This window comes from Lutra lutra, chromosome 8, assembly GCF_902655055.1.
Source record: "Lutra lutra chromosome 8, mLutLut1.2, whole genome shotgun sequence".
In the NCBI taxonomy this organism is placed as follows: domain Eukaryota; kingdom Metazoa; phylum Chordata; class Mammalia; order Carnivora; family Mustelidae; genus Lutra; species Lutra lutra.
Genome location: NC_062285.1, coordinates 15,900,539 through 15,921,446, shown reverse-complemented (window position 1 = coordinate 15,921,446; position 20,908 = coordinate 15,900,539). Strand labels below are relative to the sequence as shown.

At 47.5% G+C, this 20,908-nt stretch overlaps 1 protein-coding gene across 21 annotated transcripts in view; it reads left to right on the top strand.

The window, feature by feature from the left end:
• KIAA1217 (KIAA1217 ortholog) overlaps window positions 1–20,908 on the top strand; it is a 750,245-nt gene that overhangs the window by 596,062 nt on the left and 133,275 nt on the right. For 12 of the 21 annotated variants that reach the window (XM_047742845.1, XM_047742844.1, XM_047742846.1 and 9 more), the window contains 2 exons: window positions 614–694; window positions 14,344–14,542. In XM_047742845.1, the coding sequence (XP_047598801.1) occupies window positions 614–694; window positions 14,344–14,542 (280 nt within the window). Of the gene's footprint in view, window positions 1–613; window positions 695–14,343; window positions 14,543–16,617; window positions 16,636–20,908 lie in introns of those variants that run through there. The other 9 variants (XM_047742855.1, XM_047742856.1, XM_047742843.1 and 6 more) reach the window with 3 other exon arrangements.

Below are 20,908 nucleotides of genomic sequence, written 5' to 3'. Positions count from 1 at the left end.
CACATACTCCAGGGTCACCCAGGTTTCAATGACAGAATTAGTTCCCTCAGTCGTAATCCTGACCTTCCATTTCTTTAAGTATTCATGCTTGGTCTAATCATGAGAGTCTTGTCTTCCTGTGTGGCAGAGGACAGGTGTAGAGCCCAGTGCTCATGAGCCAGTGTTCATAGAGAACCCTGGTGGCCAGTGCCAATCAAGATGGCGGGCTGGGCCTCCCCACCCAACTGCCCTCAGACTAAGGAAGGCATTTCAGTCTGGTTCAGCAGGCTCCCATAGCTCCCCTGCAACCTTGGGACAACCTCAGGACAGTGGGCCCAAGTGACACATTCTCAAACGACAAGGTGAATTTAGATACAACTATGGCAAGATATTGTAAGGAAAACTCATTGCCAGTCAGGGCTTGCTTTCAGCATTTCAACATTTCTTCCTAAAATACAAGGATGGGACTGTCACCGTTTTCTCCTTCTTTGAACGGGACAGGGGTTAACTGTGATACATTTTCCTCGTGAATGAATAAATGGTCCATGTTGGTCAACCTCTTCTTTTTCTCTTCATGTTTTCACCCTTTTTCTTGTCTATCTTTTTTTCTCTCTCTTTTTCTCCTGTCATGCAGGCTTTGCAGTGCATGCTGATCTCTCTTCAGGCAGAACTTGACATTCAAAGGTACTTGATGAAAATTGAATCAGCTCAGCGAGTTAGTACTCCCACCTTTTCTTTCTCTGCATCGAGTTGTACCTCACCTCCTGCCTTTTTATTCCTTTGCGTGTGGCATTCTAATCTGCATCCGCCACTAAACCCGGTCGTCTGTCCTTTCCCCCGCTCCCCCAAGGCCTGACTTAAACCCATCAAAGCCAGCCAAATGCTTGCTGCATTCTGAAACGTGTGTGTGTGTGTGTGTGTGTGTGTGTGTGTGTGTGTGTGTGTGTTTTAATTATGAGAGTTAATATTCAAGTGAACACTAATTGCATGCTTGCTTCCAAATATTTCATTTATTTTCCCCAAATTGAACTGTGGAATTGGCAGTGACGGGGGTAAGTCAGAGATCATAGTATAGTCCTATGAAGCATGGGTCTCTCCATTGGGACCCCCTTCTCCCCAGCTTGCTTGAGGCACGGTAGTCATGGCGGTCAGACAGAAGCTGTGTCCTTCGGATTACCTCAGAGCCCTACGGCTCTTCCTTCCCTCAGCTCCAGGACATCCCGTGTGGGGTCCAGACCATTCTGCCGAAGTGCATCTTCACAATATAAATGAGAGGAACAGACACACTCACACAGGACTCAGTGTGTGCCAGCCACTGTTCCAAGTGCTTTACAAGTACCGACTTCTCACCAGGGGTGGGCATGCTGGGGTCCCCATTTTACAAGTGGGGAAACCGAGGCACAGAGAAGTTAAATTACTTGCCCAGGGCCACATCGTTGGGATTTGGCCCCAGGCAGTCTGGGCCCAGAGCTGGCTTTCGGCATATTATTTACCCACAGTCCTCTTGTCCTCAGGTCATAATGGGTCCATTTAGAACTAGAAAGGGTGGGGAGAGATTCCAGTGCTTAGACACCTGGCTCGGCATTGGACACTGTGCCACCTGACCCTTTGGCACATTGCCACCTACCTCCTCTCCCCTCCCCACCCGCTGCCAAACGTGGCCTATTTCTTTCTCGTCTCCTGAGCATACACAGGTCTGAGGTGTTTGCTCCTTGCTGTGAGGCCTTCAACACATGGCGCTTTAGGAAGCCTGCGCCAGACTGGCCTTTGTACAAAAGTGGCCTTCCTCCCATTCCATCAGCTTTCAGTGACCACACTGATTTCATTGCCTTTCCCTTTTTTTTTTTTTCCTTTAAAGATTTTATTTATTTATTTGATAGAGAAACGGGGCTGGGAGGAGAGCATACGCAGGGGGAGAGGCAGAGACAGAGGGAGAAGCAGGTTTCCAGCTGAGCAGAGAGCCCAATGTGGGCCTCCATCCCAGGACCCCGGGATCCTGACCTGAGCCGAAGGTATACCCTTAACTGAGCCAGCCAGGAGCCCCTGTTTTCACGCTTCTGTAATTTCTGTAATTCATCAAAAGCAGAGGTAGCTTGATTCTTTCCTTGCTTGTGTGTTGTGCGTAACGGGTGCAGATGGGGAAGAGAATGGCTCGAGGCTCCTCCCTGCAGCTTTATCTGCGACCATTTTTAACCATGCCTTTCTACTTTCAGAACAAAGATTTGACTTCCCGATGTGGCCTTCTCCATCATAAACCGTGCAGAGTTTGGGGTCCGCCTCAGTATTCTTAAAACAAATTGTCAGCACCAACTTTTTTTTTTTTTTTTTTTTGATGTATCAGCCAATAATAGGATATATGAGAATTTTTTTCAAGGGTTCTTTTTTCAAGCATTTATATCCAAGTTACAATGACAGTAGTGTATTTTGGAGGATTGGGATATAATAAGGTAGGAAATCTTCCTTTCTGGTAAAGGAGTCCCACTCAGCCTCTGAGGATGTCACATTCTCCATTTGGAAACTGGAAGTCACCATTTACCCACATCAGGCAGGGTGGACATGGAAAAAGGTTGGTCATATTCTCTCCTCTCACGCAGGGCCCCACAAGCTAAGAGACCCCCCGCAGGACCTCAGGGAGCCCAGCTATCTAGAACCACCCTCATTTTTGGTTGACAGATTCCTGTGTCTTATTTTTTAGTGACCCCTCACCACAAGCACATCAACTAGATATTCTGATTTGGAGAAGTTTGGAGAAGTGCGAGCAAACGTTCAGAGAACCTTCACATGGGGTCACTACCGGCGCATAGCAGGGTTGGAGTCTACGAAGATTCTATAAGAATAGTGTGATAAAAAGGAAAGAGGTCTCATTCTAAATCTTGTCTTCTGTCTTCCCAAACCCTGATGTGCTCTCCTAGGGCAGCTCTAGAGGAAAAAAGAGACTCAGCCTGAAGCTAGACCTTTCACAGGTCTTTTTTCATTTGAAAAGCATTCCTGGGTCTTGGGAGAGCAGCTGGTGGTGGTGGTGATGTTGGTGATGATTGGGAGAGAGAGAGAGAGTGTGTGTGTGTGTGTGTGTGTGCGCGCGCGCGCCTGTGAATGGGAGTGGAAGGTATCAGCAAAGCCTCTTTTCAGAATGTCTCAGGAGGGCCTGGCCACAAGCATTTGGAGGCATGGAGGCCTTGGGCACCCCAGTGTCCCTGCTGGCCCAGCTCCCTCCCTGGGGCCTTCCTCACGGGGTGTGGGGGGGACACCTTCAGATCTCCCAAGACAGACCAGGGGAGGGGCCTCGGCTAGCAGGGAAGGCCTCTTTGGTTTCATAACCACACAGCTCAGCTGTAGGGGCCCCACTGCGTCCTGGGCGCGTGGGCATGAACTTACAGCTGGCTTTGTTAGGAGGCCTTCTCTGAGGTCTGCTTAGCCCTTGGTGTTGTGCTGGTTGTCTTGCAATTTCAAAGCCTGCTAGCAGGCCCCTTCCCTTTCATCACCATAATAACAGCAGCCCTGACTTGGACACCTTTTATCCTGAAGCCTTTTAAGTGCATTCCTGGCTCTGAGTTGTAAAGGCATCTGGCTTCTCCCAGTGAGGACAGCAGGAGCCCCAGCCTGTGAAAATTGTTTCTACGGCTCACCTTCTTGGTGCAAAATAAAGCAGAAAAGAGAGAGAGACTGAGTGATTGATTCAAGGCAGCTTGATAAAGAGACCTCTACCTTGGGTGGATAAACTAAAAATCCAAAGGCAAAACCTCAGAGGAGGAGGAGACAAAATTTAGGAGTACAACGAGGTGGGATTGGCTTGAACGTTAAATTTACCGTCAGCCTTTCTGCTATATGTGACATTTTGTATATATTCTGCATCTTTCTCATTATGGCACAAAGTACTGTTTATTACTCCTTCAGAAGGTGAAATTATTTTCCTTGTTCGAAATTGTAGAAGTACCATTGTTTTGCTCATGGCTTCAGAGGAGGGTGTCCATCCGCGGAATAGACGGACCGGGTCCACAGGGAAACCGCAGCGTTCTCCAGTCGCCCTTCTACTCTGTATCCACTCGGTCAGGAGGAAAGCGGGACACTGGATAAGAATGGCAGGAGTGTGTGTCTGAAAGGGGTGGGGGGCTGAGTTAACGAGATCCAGATTTGGAACTTGCTGATGGTGTAACTTTCTATCCCCGCGAAAGAAGGCTGAAGACAGAGGGAGGCCAGCCTGGCCTTATCTTCTTTGAAAAGTCTTGGTCTCTTTCTGGCTTTGGAGGGAGGTCCGAGAACAGCCAGTTCAAGGTGTTGCTTCAGAAAGTGAGTCTGGGTCATACTCCAGGTAGGACACCTGGCGGGCAGGTGGTGGGTCGGCCTCCAATCGGGAAAGTGGAAAAGGCTGCCCCCCCCACCTCCCCGCTCTGACCCGGCAAGGGGCTCACGGCCCATCTGGAAGGTAACTGGTTTTAGCTGCTCCTCTAGGCACAAATGACTTAAAGGAAAAAAATGAGAAACGGATCATCTACATACCATGAAGGGGTTGAAATGTAGAAAATATCCAAGAGACTGTAAAGTATGGCTAAAACTTCAGATTTACCTGGAGTCACATTTTAATCAGAACTTTAAAGTTAAGTTATGGTAATGGTGTCAGAATGACAGATATGGGGGCGGGGGGGTAGGGGAAGAGCTTCAGATGTGAGAAACTTGTCTCCTTAAAAGGTAAAGCACATTATCTGCATGTCCAGAATGTAATGGATGGCTTTGGCTCTTCTTCCTTAGCTGTAATCTTTTTTGGAAGTGGAAGTCCACGCAGTTCTGGATTCCTGCACAGTTTTGCATGGCATGAAAATGAAAATGCGTCTTCATACCCCTGCCCTGTCTCCCCCTGCCCCCGCCCCATGAATTCCTGTCTTCCTTTCGGGGGCCATCTAGAAGGATGAGTCCTTCTACCTGGAATCTCATTATACAGAAAGAATATGCTTGCAAGGACAGGAATGAACCACAGAATCTTCAGGTCACCATAGACAAGCATCTTTCCGGATTCTAAATGTTTTGTGAGCTAGTCTTCCCTTCCTCTGATCAGCTCTTTAAAAATATGCTTATTCAGTCATTGATCTGCAAAAGCTGGCTATTCTCATTTTGGAGAAAGAAAGAGGAAATTATGTTACTCAGGATACTACCATATAAAGAAACCCAGTGCTAATATCTGGGTGTATTGCTTCCATTTCTCAAGTTATATGTAAAATAAATAAATAAATAAATAAATAAAAATCCTTAAAAAGCCTGGATTATGACGGCGTGATGCTCCATGGTTTGGTTCCACGGTAATTTGTTAGTGCACCTTCGTGTGACTCTATGCTTATTTATTCTGTATTTCAGATGTCATCTCTACAGATTTGCTCCCTGACCCACTAGCGCAGGAATTGTCCCCTCTCTAATTTTTGCAAATCAAATTAATCTGGCTTGGCCTCAATTATTGAGAAATTGATTCTTGTCACTTTGGGGTCGTAAATCCTAAGGACAGCATCTAGTCCCATAAAACTGGGTAAGGTTCCTGAGTCTCCGGGGACTCGGTATAATGGCCTTCTAGCATACCTCCCTATGCAGTGGGCTTATGGGGGTGTCTGGCAAGCGTCCTAAGCTTGGGCACTGGTTTCAGCCGCTCTAGCGTGCCACACATCCATCCTGCCCGGTGGGGCCACTCCTTGTAACTGAAATCCAGGTCTCTATGATTTGAGGAACACCACGGCCATGACCACCACCACCGACCGCAAAACTAGCATCCTCTAGCTGGCCCTCCAAATCATTCACCCCCTTTTTCCTGCCCAATTAGCAATCTTCCTCTGCTCTGCAGGGTGGAAGGACCCTCCCATATTTATTTTCCACATATCCTTACCTCCTAAACCTAATCTAGGACCAGGGTCTTCCTGGTGGCCTCTGTAGCATGAAGACACTGTTAATAGACCTCCCCCGGGACGACCTGAGAACAGAGGCTTGGCAATTGTTTCAGAGAATAGGGGTTAGGAGTAGATGTTCCATATTTTTTTGTTGTTGTTGCTGACAACGATGAGGACATGATAAATTAATATCTCAAAAGAGTCATCCACCACAGAAACAGCTTGAAAGCGAGTATCTATGTAGTGGGGTGCTTCTTTAAATAATGAGGAGGCATCCTTTCTGCACCAGATGCCTTCGTCATTTGTTTCTTGGGATCTGTAGAACTGCTTTGCGTGGTGAGAGGCGGTTAGCGGAGGGGTTCCTCGCGGCTCGCGGAGGGGTTCCGCGCGTAGCTCGCAGGGCGCAGTGACACGCCTCTGGCCGGATGGAGCTGGGGAGGCAGCGGGCAGTGACTACTTGGCCTCGCTGCCTTTTCATCTTTCTGATCTGATAATGAAGTAACACACACAGGGAAGAAAAATGTGGAAACAAAAAACACAGTTGTACTTTGCTCAACTGCTGAATCGTCTGATTTTCCTCCAGACCAAACAGTTTTCTGTTTTCACAGGTGAAAATCATGAAGAATGTCTGGGTACTCTTTTGGTGGAAAGAGGGAGGAAGGGGCTGAAATCCTACCCTTGAAGAAACAGGGTATAAACTGAGTTTATCAAGGGGAACTCATCAAAATAAATCCTGGAGAAAATGCTCCCCCCCCCCCCCCATGTCCAAGCCGAGGAAGAGAAATACTGATTTTTCAGAGCTAAACTTAAGATAGGAGAAACTTCTGAGAATCTCAGGTATGCACAGTTGGAAGTCGGCCTTAAAGTGAGGGTTTGGGCAGATCTGTCTTTCCGGTTGTAAGGCCCAGGAGTTCTTGATTAGGGGCAAAGCTGGTGTGTGTCTGCACCCTTTTGCCTGGGACACAGATACGCATTCTACAGTCCATTGTGTGTCTTTGTACTCACATCAGGACCGTGCACTGCTTGCACTCAAGATTTTTATTAAAAATAAAAGCCGACTTCTCATCTAAGTCTTTAACACCATTGTTATAAAACCAAGCATTTCGTTCTCATGTTTGTGTACTAGTGCTCACATCCACCTGTCATGTTCTAGAATAGTGGATGTCCTCTGTCTATTCCCCTGGCTGGCCATCAGTACAAAATTGACCCTGAGGAGAGAGCGGCTTGGGTTTTGCTTCTCTGGCCATCTGCCACAGAAGTGGTGGGAAGGAGCCAAGGAGCCTTGCGGAGCCCAGGGCCTGCTGCTGCTGAAACGCACCTGGCTGTGCGCCCTGGGCTCAGCTGAGAGTGGCACGTGGGCCACCTGAAGGGAGAGGACGTCAGCCTAGACAGATGCGGCCACTGGGGTGAGTTTATGTAAGGACGTGGGCAGGAGGAAGTCAGATATGTCCAGGAGAGCTCTTGTCATTCTCCCCATTGCCAGGCCCAAACCCTGCAGAGGCCTTAGAATTTGGAAACAAGGAGGGGCGCCTGGCCGGCTCAGTCAGTGCAGTTTGCGACTCTTAATCTCAGGGTTGTGGGTTCAAACTCCACGTTGGACACATGTATTACTTAAATGAAAGAAAAGAAAACAATTTGGAAACAAGGGGAGGCAAAGAAGGGAGGCAAGGGACCGCACTGTGGTTTATAGAAAGGGCTCTAAGCAAAGGAGACACTTCAACTTTACTTAGCGACAATTCTTAATTCTCCTGAGGCCACTGCGGAGGCCGGATGGTGGAGTAAACAGAAGTCTGGGGATGATCCCTGGTTGTTAACTTCTAATATTTTGCTCCTTGAGTCTTTCACAAGAGTACCGAAGGACTAGAAAGTTCTCTTCAGTTGAAGGCAGAATTTTAACTCCGTTTGAGTCGAAAGCTTCCTGAGTACAAGAAATGGGACTAAAATGTCTGAATGTCATGATTAAATTAACTGTGTCAGTTAACGAGTACGGTTAATCCTTGAACAACTCAGGCGTTGGGGGCGCTGACCCCCCTCACAGCCACAAATGCATGTGTAACTGTGACTCCCCCAGAACCTAACAACTAAGAGCCCACTATTGACTGGAAGCCTTGCCGATAACATAAGCAGTTGAGTAACACATATTCTGTGTGTTATATGTGTTACATACTTTATTCTTAAGATACAGAAAGCTGGAGAAAAGAAAATGTTATTAAGGAAATCAGAAGGACAAGAAAATACACTTACAGCCCTGTACTATATTCATCAAAAAACTCCCGGTGTAAGTGGGTCTGCCTTCGGCTCAGGTCATGATCCCAGGTCCTTGCTCAGCGCGGAGCCTGGTTCTTCCTCTCCCTGCTGCTCCCCCTGTTTGTGCCCTTTGTGTCTCTCACACACACAAATAAATAAATAAAAATCTTTAAGAAAAAAAAAGTCAACTGTATTAGGATAATGAGTCACGCCAAATACGTTGCATGTGAGAAACGTCTTATCTCCGAATTCTCTGTGGAAATTGAGCATTAATTAGAATGATGCAAAACTTGACTAAGGCAATGTTGAGTTTTGTTTTCAAAAGATAACAGAATTTGAAGTGAAGTGTCTAGCCCAAGTAACCAGACACCTCACGGTTCCTGACGACTAACATACTACGTAAAGCTATGTTTGCAGGCTTCATTTTTTTAGACCTCAACATTTCAATTTTGACTTTAAGGGGTCCGAAAAATGGGAATGGAAACCCACCATGAGTACCTGTAGCTTAAACTTCCTTTTCCCTTTGGCTTTGATCTCCAAATAAAGCAACATTGTGAAGAATGAGAGTAAATTTGATCTCCTAGCACAGCATAATGCTCGTGGTGAACATTTCAGCAAATATTTGTTCATGATGATAAAATGCAAGTATGTCAGTCTTCTAAAAAATTAATGCTGGCCAACTGTGTTGCATGCTCTTGAGGATGTAAGTGTAGAAACCTCGATCCTCGTGCTATAGCGAAGTTGCGTATTTCTGTCCAGCAAGTGCAGTAGGGTAAATAATTGAAAGAAAGAATAAACGAAATTCTTCTGGGTGATGTGGTTTTTTTTCTCCTTTGCGTGATGTGTATGTGGAAGTTATGAAATCTTAATCCTTTGTCCTTAGACGCCCAGTTCAATGACTTTACCACTTTACTAACGACCAGCTAGTTCAACCTCTCTGGTCTTACAGACGAGAAACTAGGACTCGGGGAGGCTCTGCGTTTCCCACCTTTCGGTAGAAGCTTAACTAGAGCCAGCATCTCCAGACTCCCAGTTAAATGTCTTTAGCACTGACTGTCAGCTCTGGAATCCTCCAGACTTGGTCCCGGTTCCTTCACTCGCTAGACTTTCAGGCAGGTCGCTTAAACGGTTTGTGTTCTCGGTGGTGACCAGGGTCATGAGTGGCGGTGAGGTGTAAATGAGAATCCCGTAGGTCAGTCACGTGCGGCAGGCATCGGTTCATTCGTTCTGGCTCGCTCTCCCCTCATCCCTTCACTAGGAGGAGAACCTTCCTCGAGGACCAGTCTGCCCATGTTGCAGATGGAGCCAAGGGGAGACCTGCATGAGGCCTGTTACCCCAGCATCTCTTGATGATAGAAAGCCCTCTTTGAAGAAGGGACGACTAGAAAGGGTGAGGGGAGTTCAGGTGGCGTGGTTTACACAAACCATTCCTTGGGGTGCAGGACCCCAAAGGAATTCCTGTTTGGGTTTGAAGGTTTGGAGGTCACCTGGGGATTTGGGGAAAACATCTAGAAAGTTGCGATGGAAACAGAGGGCGATGGATTGGTATCCTGGGTCCCCATGAAGCACAGAGGGAAATCCAGCCTTCCAAACCCTTGAGTCCCGTTCCTATGGCTCATGTAGAATTTCCACCATTCACAGCTCCACGTTTCTTCCCCGTGAGGGTCAGCTCTCCGCTCAGCAGCTTGGGGCAAACGCTCCAAATGCCATGCCACAGACTGTGCCTGACGGAGAAAAGGCTTCGCCTGAGCCAAAATGAGAATAGCTCCCAATGTAAAGACTTTTTTATTAGGCCAAACCTGAGATTATGTGAGTATCCCGCCCCCCTTTTTTTGTTAATTAAAATAATCTCCTTTCCTACATAACAAGGATACCATACACAGTAAAAATCTCAGTAGAGAGGACATATTTGGGTGCCCCCAACTTCATGAAAAACCATCGTAGTAACCCTACAGCATAACCTCCCCCATAGTTTTTTAAAGAGAGTTTCATCGGTGAAATGCATGTATTATCATGCTAATATTTTAAATGTGGCAGTGTCTGGGGCGCCTGGGTGGCTCAGTGTGTTAAGCCTCTGCCTTCGGCTCAGGTCATGATCTCAGGGTCCTGGGATCGAGCCCCGCATCGGGCTCTCTGCTCAGCAGGGAGCCTGCTTCCTCCTCTCTCTCTGCCTGCCTCTCTGCCTGCTTGTGATCTCTCTCTGTCAAATAAATAAATAAAATCTTTAAAAAAAAATAAAAAAAATAAATGTGGCAGTGTCTTAACTGCCCAAGGCTGGGAGATGTTAGAATTGGTCTGTGTTCCTGATAGCTTGCTTACAAGGCACAAAGTCATCTCAAACCAGTTTAAGAACAAAAATGAAATTAATTGGAAGGAATTAATGGGAAAGGCCCCCCAGCATGCTGAAATCAGGACCCGGGGTGCCCAGTGGCCCACATAGCTGCTCTCCACCCTTTGGGTCATGGGGATCTCTCATCTCTGTTTTTCTGAACAGATCTACCCCTTCCTCTGTATTCTCTGTTTCCCATTCCCTGTCCTTATCAGCCACGACTTCCTATGACCTCACATGAAATCGCTCCTCTGTCCCAGGTCTCCATTTCTTGGGGAGAGAGTCTAAGGGGTCCGGTCAAGATAAGGTGTGGCTACTGCTTGGTCCAGTCAGCTGTGACTGAGCTGGGTGTGGGTGACAGCACTTACCTGCTCAAACCAATATACTCTTGAGAGTGAAAGGGGGTTTCTTCGGAGAATGACCCTAAGACGACAGGTCCAAAAGCAGGAGTGTCCCCAGGTAGCTGCCCTGTATGTCCCCTCCCCCCGCCTCCGCCATGGGTCTTCGGGGGCTTATCCAAGTGGGCAGGGAGGAATGAATTCCACAGGGGAGGAGGACATCATTTGGGGGCAGAACTCTTTCAAAGATGGCTGAGCGTCAAGTCAGATAAAAGTGATGCTTTTTCACATATTTGGTATTACTGAAGAGGGTAACAGGAGACAAAACCCTGCCCTGAGGTTGCCTCCTAGGAAGAGACCGCTCGGTACTCTGCAGCTTTGAACCATGAATCTGTGGGCTCAGCTGAGAGAGAGACGGGGGAAATGTCCCTTGAGAGGCCAGCAGATGTCCCACTTTCTCCTCCTGGGTGACCCCCAGGGCACAGAGACCTGAGAACACGGGTGTGTGACTTGGCTCAGTTCACGCATGTTCTCCCCCTCCCTGCCCCCCACCCTATCCACCCTCCAGTGCCAGCAGTCCTGCCCCCAGACCCCTTCTGCAGACACCCTGCCACAACTCTTAGCTCCTCTCATCCAGCTGTTAATGAATATGTTATCCTTGGCCCCAAAATATGCCTTCAGTGCCTTAGGAGCTCAAGAACCCTGTGCAGCACTTCTAACCCCAGGAGCCCAGCACAGTGCTGAGCGCAGAGTCCCTGTTCCAAATGCCTTTTGCCTTTTGTCATACAGCAAATTCCAGGGTAGCCGACATTCATTAGTATCAGCAATTTCCATTGTCTCCTCTGCACTATATGATGTCTGTGCAGTGAGAGCTGGCATCAGGGGAGGGGACCCTGTGAGGAGACTGTGAATTCGCAATGACAGTTTGCAGGGGGAAAGTGAATGACACAGAAAAAAAGAGGGGGAATTTATATTTGGAACTAAGTGGCTGTGTACAGGAAATTAAAAAAAAAAAAAGGTTAGCCCTTACAACTCTATTTTTATACATATTACCACCACGGTGACCCTGAACGAGAAACAGAAATTTGATTCTGACTCTCTTCAAGGATTATTGCCTTTTGCAATGGAAAATGACAAGTCATCAAATGTTTCCTCTCTGCCGTGGGCTGCAGAGATGACCAAAACGGCAGAGGCCAGGAACGTGGCCCTGTTGCTTAAAGTAATATTATCTCTTGGCTATTTTGCTAAACTGAGTGCGTCTTTTTTTTTTTTTTTTTTTTTTTTAAGTCAGAATGAAGACATCTTCCTGGATATTCTGCCGAGCTTAACGAGCAGGTACCTTCTTCATTGAGGACCCTGTGACTTTCTTTAGATCTCCATGGGCTAGCCAGGGAATGGAAGGATTTTTCTAGTCGAGGAATATGCCCGCTGAGTGCCAAAGCCAGATCCCAGTCTTTATTCCAGAAGCGGTCTTAATGGAACATAAATCTGGGAATCAGCCACTTTGGGGGCCTGGCACAGAAAAATTAACTCAAGGAGACAATTTAACTGTTAATGGGTGTTCTCTCTGGCAGGTAATCTGAGCTGAGCGTTTGCTCTGAAACACCCAGGTCGGTCCTCTCCATGACAGCTCACGCTTCAGGGAGTGCACGGATCTGTGCACTGACCTTTTTCTGGTTTTCCTCCGTGGGAAGGCCCTGAGCGGTGTAGCCAGGAGCGGCGGTGTAGGTGATGCGATAATCCCACTGCTAAAAGGGGTCTCCTTGTTTAGCAAGAGAGAGGGGAAAGCAGCTCATCAATCTGCCATCAGTAGGGTTCCCGGGTGTATCAGGCTACGTATTTTTCAGTGTGCCTTGTTCCAGAAATCATTAAGAATTTCAAGACAGGCGGGGCGCCTGGGTGGCTCGGTTGGTTAAGCGTCCAGATCTTGATTTCGGCTCAGGTCATCATCTCAGGGTCATGAAATCGAGCCCTGCATCAGGTTCCATGGGAGCCTGCTTAAATTCTCCCTTCTCTCTCTCTCTCTCTGTCTCCCTCCTTCCCTCTCTCCTCCTTCTCACCTCCTTCCCCCTCTCAGAACATGTCCCTCCAAATCCTCATACTCTTGCTCTCTCTCTCTCCAAAAAATAATAAATAAATAAATAAATGAAATTCAAGATAGCCACAGTGGAGCACGGGCATAGGTTGCACACCCGAGAAGCTGCTCCTGCCTTGAGAATTAATTGGTGCTTAGTTTCAAAATTCAGGGGCCTCCTTAGGAAGGCTTAAAGGAAATGAAGGCATGCAAACAAACGGAAAATCCGGCTGCTGTGGACTGCCTGTAGCCCAGCACCAGCCCCTCAGCGCCTTTGGCGTCTTAGGAAGAGAAAACTCACCTGCCTGATTCATTGCGATCAGTCTGCCTTCCAGAAGGCGCCCGGGATCCTGTAATGCCTGTCCCGGTGGGCATCGCGGGAGGGGAGAGCTGAGATAATGGGTTCCTTTGGCCTAATCCCCGACTTCTGCACTCAAGCACCCCAGCCCCACTAGTCGGAATTAACACCGTCTCAATGCACCTTTACTTTGTCTTCTGTGTTGGTCCCCTGAGTAGACTGTGAACACCAGGAGGGCAAGGCTATTCCCCTTATTGCATCATTCTGGCCCCAGGACCTAGCAGAACACCTGGATCATAGTGGTACTCAGTCTGTGTCTGTTGGGAGGATCAGTGGATGTACCTCACGGTTCCTACCGTACACTTCATTACCCACTGATCTGTGTCATTTTGTGCCCTAGAGTAATTGCTCCCATCAGTTCTGAAATGCTTTGACATCAGGCAACCTCTTGTCCTATCTTCTCCGTCTCCCACACTGTTCCACCCCTGTTCCATGTTCAAGGAATGTCCTTGACTAAATAGATCATGAGCATTTTACACATGAAATTTCCTGCCGTCACAGCATAGATAACTTAAGAATTCAGTTACGTGCCGTGTGTGCATAAGTTACTCTAGATGCTTTCTGCTGATTGGCGAGGTAGGTAATAACGAAAGCTAGACATCATCTGACCTACAGGATTTCTGGCTCAGAGGAAGATATCCAACTGTGATATAAATGTCTCCCTCACAATCTTAGTTTCACTGATTTTGGAAACAGTATTGATGGAAGACTTGGAAGGACCAGTTGTGTTCAGTCTTCTGTGGTGTGAGTGCCTTATCCATTTAAGTATACATAAAGGTGCACAATCCCGTCTGTTGTCATAACAACCATGAAAATGTGTGGGGCCGAAGGAATTGATTTGCCATCATTCTTTCCTGTGATGCGGCTTGTCTGCAACTGCTTATTCAAGCTGGACTTTGTACTGTAGATGCTCAGTGATAAAAATCTTATTGGAATACTCCCGGACAACATTGGTTGGTTGGTTTTTTTCCAGTAACTTCCACAACTGATACTTTGCTCACTGGATCTTCGGTTTCCTGTGTCCAGTCCTTCTAACGGATTTTTCCCCTGCCATGTTGTTTGCCCAGCTCTGCAGACCTTGATGGCATTGAAAATATTTTCAGCATAATTCAGAGTCATTTATTTTTCTCTTTTCTTTCACATACCTTTTGCAGACAAGAAGTCCCAAGCTGTCTCATAGTCCCCAACCTCCCAATTTGGGCGACCCGGTCGAGCATTTATCAGAGACATCTGGTGATTCTTTGGAAGCCATGTCTGAGGGAGAAGCTCCAAGTCCCTTCTCCAGAGGCAGCCGAACTCGAGCGAGCCTTCCAGTGGTGAGGTCGGCCAACCAGACGAAAGAAAGATCTCTGGGTAAGCTCAGAGGGTAGTTTTTGATGCCTGTTTTTACTGCACATGTGTCTTTTTATACTTCTGAACCCATATCCCAGCGTCCAAATGTTCATTAGATCTTGTTTGTGAGAACACAAGTCCTGAGAAACTTGACTGAATGAACATCGAGCTGAAGAAACAATAAGTCCAAAGTGTCTTTGGGGCTGGGCCGCGCGCCTGTTAGTGAAAACCATAAACACAGGGCTCTTCCCACCACCCACAAAAGGACAGAGGTCTTGGTGTGCAATTTGCTACAGCCTTTCCTTTCAACAAGCTTTTAAAGAAAGCGGAAGGATTCTGTTGTTCTGTCCTTACCACTTACCATTTGCTTTTTTTTTAATGTTGGAAATTCGGTTTCTGTGTCGCTTTGCTTTTTTTCAAAAAAATGTTTGAGCCCTTTAACAAAATACATAGACAATAAGGATTTAGACCTCTCTGCTGATTTCATAAGCTCAACCTGCTGTTTCAAGGTTCCAGACCAGTACTTGTTTTTGTAGATAGATGGGATCACGGGGTAGGAGGGAACAGGAACAGATCAACCCACAAAAGGCTTTGGGGTATGGCCCCTGCACAAGACAGTGCAAAGACGCCACCCGAAACCAAGCAAATGTCTTGCTTGAAGGGGAAAAGAGCAGTGAACGCTTTGGGGGAAGAAGGCTGATTTTGATTTTGTTCCTTTGGTTGCAGATGACAAGAAGACTGGTTGCAAACATTCTCCTCACTGGCCTTAAGGAAAGGAAAAAAAAAAAACAAACAAACCCCCAAACTATTATTATTTATTTGTATTATCGGTATGACAGTTTAACATTAAGTTTTATATAGATCCTTTTAGATTAATAATCCAGGGTCCTCATTTTACAAATGAGAGAAGAAAACCGCAGAGGAATCTGCTTTTTCTTTTCCTTTTTTGTGTTTTGGGTTTGGGGAGGTTGTTTTTGTTTTTATTTTGGGGGGGGGTCACATAGTTCGATGGCAGAAGCGGGCCTCCAGTTTCTCTTCGTTTCCTGCCCAACTGAAGGAGTGGGACACACAGGGGTGTGATACACCCGAGGAACATCCTGGGCCAGGACAGGGTCAAGAGGACACAGGCTTCCACACCAGCCCCAGGTTGGGGCGTTGCATCTGGGTTCCAGAGCTCTGTGCTCTCCTTGACCCACTCAGCTTGCGGGAGCAGGAGCCAATCCCGGAGCGGAATATGTCCTTTGTGCTTTGCAGGAAATGAGGGAGCTTCGGGTCCCTGGAAAGATAGCCTGTGCTTTGCAAAATAAAATGAAGATAAGAATGAATGCCCAGGTGCCTCCCTCTGTACCTGAGTTACCTTGGGAATGCGGAGCCTGAGATAATGGTTCTTTTGTCCTGCCCGGCAGGAGTTTCCTCCAGCAGCCAGACGCGGCAGCGGGCTGTCCAGGTAGATCCTGGCAGCGTTCTGGAAGCAGCCTGGGGCACAGAGGCTGTGGGAGCTGGTGGCAGCCTTCGCCTTGAAATTGCTGAGAGTGGCTGGTGTTTTCTCACCAAGCGGCCGCGTGCGTCTCTGCAAAGCTCTCGAGTTTTACTGAGCACAGCCAGGTGTGCAAGTTCTGGGGAGCTCAGGGTCACTGCAGATTTAAAAACGTATCCGAGGTGCTTATTCTTCTAGCTCCGCGATGCACTTTTTGGCCTGTGATTTTTGCAACTCTTGGGTAGAAAGGAAGGAAGGCGGTGAGCAGAGAGGGGGAGGGGGGAATGAGAAGTTTGCCCCCAGGCCGGAGGATCCATGGTTGGAGAAAGGGGGCTGGGGCAGGACCAGTGGAGTTGGCTCTGCCCTTGACCGCCTCTTTGTGGCCAATTTGGGAACGTCCTCCTAGCTGCACCTTGCCTTGTGGCGTAATTCAGTTGAGCCGGGATGGGAGATAAACAGGAAAGTGTGAGCCAGGGAGAGTCTAAACACAATCTCCCTGCCAGGGGCCTTGCTCTGCTTTGTGTTCCGGAAAATCCTGAGTGTGCGTGTGTTTATTTAATACGGACAAGGCAGGCCAGAGAGCCCAGAACCTGGAACAGTGGGTGTCCCCAGCAGGTGGTGGCCGAGGAGCACAGCTGAGTCTGCCTGCCCCAGAGGCCACAGATGGCGGGGGGAGGGGGGGGGGGACTGAGCCACGACCTCCAGCAGACCCATTGTCGCTACCATTTGGAAGCCCCGCATAACGTTTGGGATCTGGACACTGTCACTTTTTAGTCCTCTGCAGAATTTTAAGATCTGCCCCGAAGCTCTGTTGATCCTGTCTTTATTTAAAACTCTCATAGTTTGTTCATGATGGATTTTTGGCATTAATTCTGCGTTTTAAAAATCTCACCTGAAAATACTGTTTGGCTTGATGACTCACTTTTGGGAGGCCCTTTCGGTTTTGCCCCTGACAGGGGGCTCCTCTCTTCCTCATGCCAGTGGCTGTCCCCTGTGTCACCCCAGGAGCAGCACAGATGTCTGTAGGGTCTGCGGCCTCAGAGGCCAGAGTGAGGCTGAGCTTCTGCACGGGCATGAGGAGCCTCGGGAGACGGGACTCCCCCAGCTCGGGCAGCCCCGGGAGGAGGCCTGGACACTGGGACAGTGGGGCCAGGACCGCCCAGCATGCTGAAACCACTCTCGCTCCCCGGCGGGGAGGAAACCTGTTCTCACTTCAGGCAGCCTGTGCCTGGAGATAAACCTGCCTGCTTAATCACGTTTCCACCTGACTAATTCCTCCTTTCTATTACTTTAGCATATTTAGGGGGTGTGAGGAGCCCGGGAAGGCTGGGCATGGTGCATGTCGCATGTCGCAGAGGCTTTCAGAAGACGTGGAGGAGAGAGAAGGCTGTGGGGGTGGGGGGCACAAGGCATTCGTTGTTCAGCACAGAGAAGTTAGACATCATTGGTGTCTGTGTTACACTGTCCCTGTATGCAGGATGTGAGCTGACCGTCTGGGAGGGGACTCTGGGACCACAGGTTTGGCCAAATGACAGCAAAACCCACAAGTCCTTTCCTATGCCCAGGGCAAAGCTAGCCACTCTTGGAGATTTACGAAGCAGAAAAGCAAAGAGAGAAATGCTCTCGGGGTCTCTGACTCCTCACATAGCCAGGTCCCAACGATGTGCCAATCAGTATGCCCACTCCTGCCGTGGTGGCTTCCCCACCCACGCTGCGCATCCAGAGCCCAGAAGAAATCTCTCTTGGTGGAATCGATACTGCTTTTCTTTCCCTCTCTCTTCAGAAAAGAGAAAGTGAGAGGAAGTCTGCAAAGTAAAGTCAAAACCGCTTTGCAGTAGAGTTTGGTTTTAGAAATCATTTCCATGGGGGAAAAAAAATGTCCCACTGATATTAGGTCTGGGTCTTAATGATGGAGTCGTTTGCTTTTCATCATGGCCATCTTCGAAATGCCTGTCTGGAACACGACCAGGAGCAGGGGTTGGGGTCTGGCTGCTCCACAGTTGGCTTTGGGGAAAGGGTAGCCACAAGATGTTCCCACCCTTCTGTGTGCCCTCAGGAATTTGAAAATAAAACTCCTGTGAAAACAAGAACAGCAGTAGCAGCTTCCTCCTAGCTGCCGCCAGATGCCTTTGTTGACCGGATTCTCAACACTTAAGTTTAGGAAAGAGACCTCCCATACCAGCCCGGCAGCCACAGGTGGTGCCATGTCTGTAACAGATTGCCTCCCAAAGATTCAGCCCCGACAAACAAGAATGATTTTAAATGGCTCGGGAGGATTTTAGACTAATTGAGGGAGAATTTTCTCAGTGCCTGTGAATGACCGAGCATCTCCCTGTCTGTTCTTTTATTCCAGAATGGTAACAGGGAGGGTGATCATTCTCTGAGAATGATTTGGGGGGAGGGACGGAAAGTTCATGCTTGCTAGGATCTCCCCTTCTGTGCACAAGACTGAGGAGGAGGTTCCAGCAAAGGATTGAGGAAACCACCCCCATCTACAAAGTGGAAAAGCCAGGAAGGGTTGGGGCAGAGACGCTAAGACTCGCATTTGGGTACTCGATGATTTGAGCATGAAGGCTTAGCCCTTGGATAGTTAAAAGAGAAATAAATTTCAGACAAATAAAAAGAAACATTGCTCTATAGAATAAGTGCAACATTTATGAAATGTGTTTTCCTAAGCGCCAGGAGCGATTGAAATGTCATATAAAAGCAAAAATTTACAGAAGAGAGTTTTGTAGCAGTTTTGTAGCAGGTTTGGGGCACATTCCTGATCTTTTTTAGGGTGCGACCCCAGAAGAGTATTGTCTCTAGCATGGAACTAAGTGGACAGGCATGGGTGGGTCTGGTGACTGACTGGCATTGCCCACTGCGACCTTCTTGTGAGCCTTCCTTCACTTCCGGGGCTGGAATGCAGAGTCGTTCTAGAATATAAAATACTCTGGGTTCCAAAAGTAGGGACCAAGGCATTTGCGGAGGCTTTTGGATTTGTCATTTGTCATTGTCCCAGGGTGTAGTCACGGAAGCTAGCGTTGAGAGTCAAAGTGCAAGGCACCCATTTTTCGGGTGCGGGGGGCACAAATGGGGCCCGAGTCTCTGACCCTAGGAGTAGCTTCCTGCTCAAGAGAGCAAGGCTTTGGAGTCACGGGTGGGGGAAGGGTGGATGGGGGAGGGGAGGAAGGGGGAGGGGTGGAGGGTGGAGGCTGGGCAGGAAGCTTCCTCCTTGTCAAACTGGTTCTTTGGTGTCCCAGTTCTGTGGTCAAAAGTCAGCCCAATGATCCTGCAAGCCTTTTAGTAAATCCGTTTTTGCTTAAATTAGCCCGAGTCGGTTCAGGCCCTGCAGCTGAAGCCTGCCTGATTCAGAGGAACTGATTTCCTATATTTGTTGAAAATGCAGTTCCACCTGTTCTGTATGTTTCAAGAAAATACAAATACTGGTGGGTACAAACCCCTGACTTCTAGAGACTTGGCAATGAACTGGAGAAGGACCTGGAGATCTGGTTTTTCGACTGTGTTTCTTAGAACTTTGGCGTTCTGTGGAATTTTCTCACGAAATGCTGCACTTTTATATAAGATTTTATTTGAAGATGGGCTATGCTAAACTCACACATGCACAGTAAAAGCGTTAAATAGACCAGGGGGCTTGGGGGAAGGGAAAAAAGGAAGGAGGGATGAAGAAATTTCCTCTATACAACAGAAGTCCTTGAGTACCTTAATTTGGCTAGAGTGAGTCAGAAGGATTGCCTCTTAGTTTGTTTGCACTCCAGGTAATGAAGGTCACGAAAGGTAGCTTTTTGTAAACCAATCAGTCTTTAAGCTAAGGGGGAAAAATGGGTTTGGGGCTGGGAATTAGCCACTGAAAGGACTATTTTAGAAATCCTCTGGTATAGTGAAGCAGAGTTTTGTGATAAATTTTGCTTTATAAGCTTAGGTTTTCATAGATGAGGTTTTCTGAAAGAAGGGAGTACACTTACCCAATTTTACCCTCTTGGCTCTCATTTCACCCATGAGAAAGAATGTTCCTGTAAAAGATCACTGTGTAGATTCATGGTTTGTTTGTGCTTATTTTATTTATTTATTTTAAAGATTTTATTTATTTATTTGACAGACAGAGATCACAAGTAGGCAGCGAGAGAGAGGGAAGCAGGTCCCCTGCTAAGCAGAGAGCCTGATGTGGGGCTTGATGCCAGGACTCTGAGATCATGACCTGAGCCAAAGGCAGAGGCTTTGAGCCACTGAGCCACCCAGGTGCCCCTGATACAGTCTTGATAGTTGACCTGGCTCTTAGGTGATTGGCTGTTGACTACTCATTATCTTGTCAGGGTGGGTAACTGCAGCCAGAAAGGAAAATTTGAGGGGCACGTCATTGTTGAAGGCTTGAAAGACCAATGAGACTTAGAGAAGGAATCTCTCCCATCACTCCATGGAGACAAAATTCCAGATTTTTAATGTGTCCTAATAATATGAGCTGTTACTCCGTACTCTTTCCAGGAATATGTTTGGGTGTATCTGGATTCAGATGATGTATTCTGATGTGCTTTGCTATGGTTTGGTTGGAATAAGAGATGAGATGTTCAGAGATGTTGCCTGAATGACCTTTGGGGGGAAAGATTAGGTTAATCCATCTCTTTTGTTTACTTTGCCATGAACTCGATGGAAAAGTCTGTTGACTCTGTCTTGCTATTTTTCGGTAAATGCAAGATTCGTTGCACACTTGAAGGGTTCTTGTCAAGTTCATTATTCTTTAAAAGCTGCCTTTAAAATATAACCCTTTACATTCTTCTAATTCTATAAGAATTCCCACACATTTTTTTTTTGCACCAGCCTTTAAAGAATATTCTATGAAATATAAAGCAATATTAAGATGCAAGCCAGCTTTCTGTCATAGACCCAAGTAAGTAGACCTCCATGCTTGG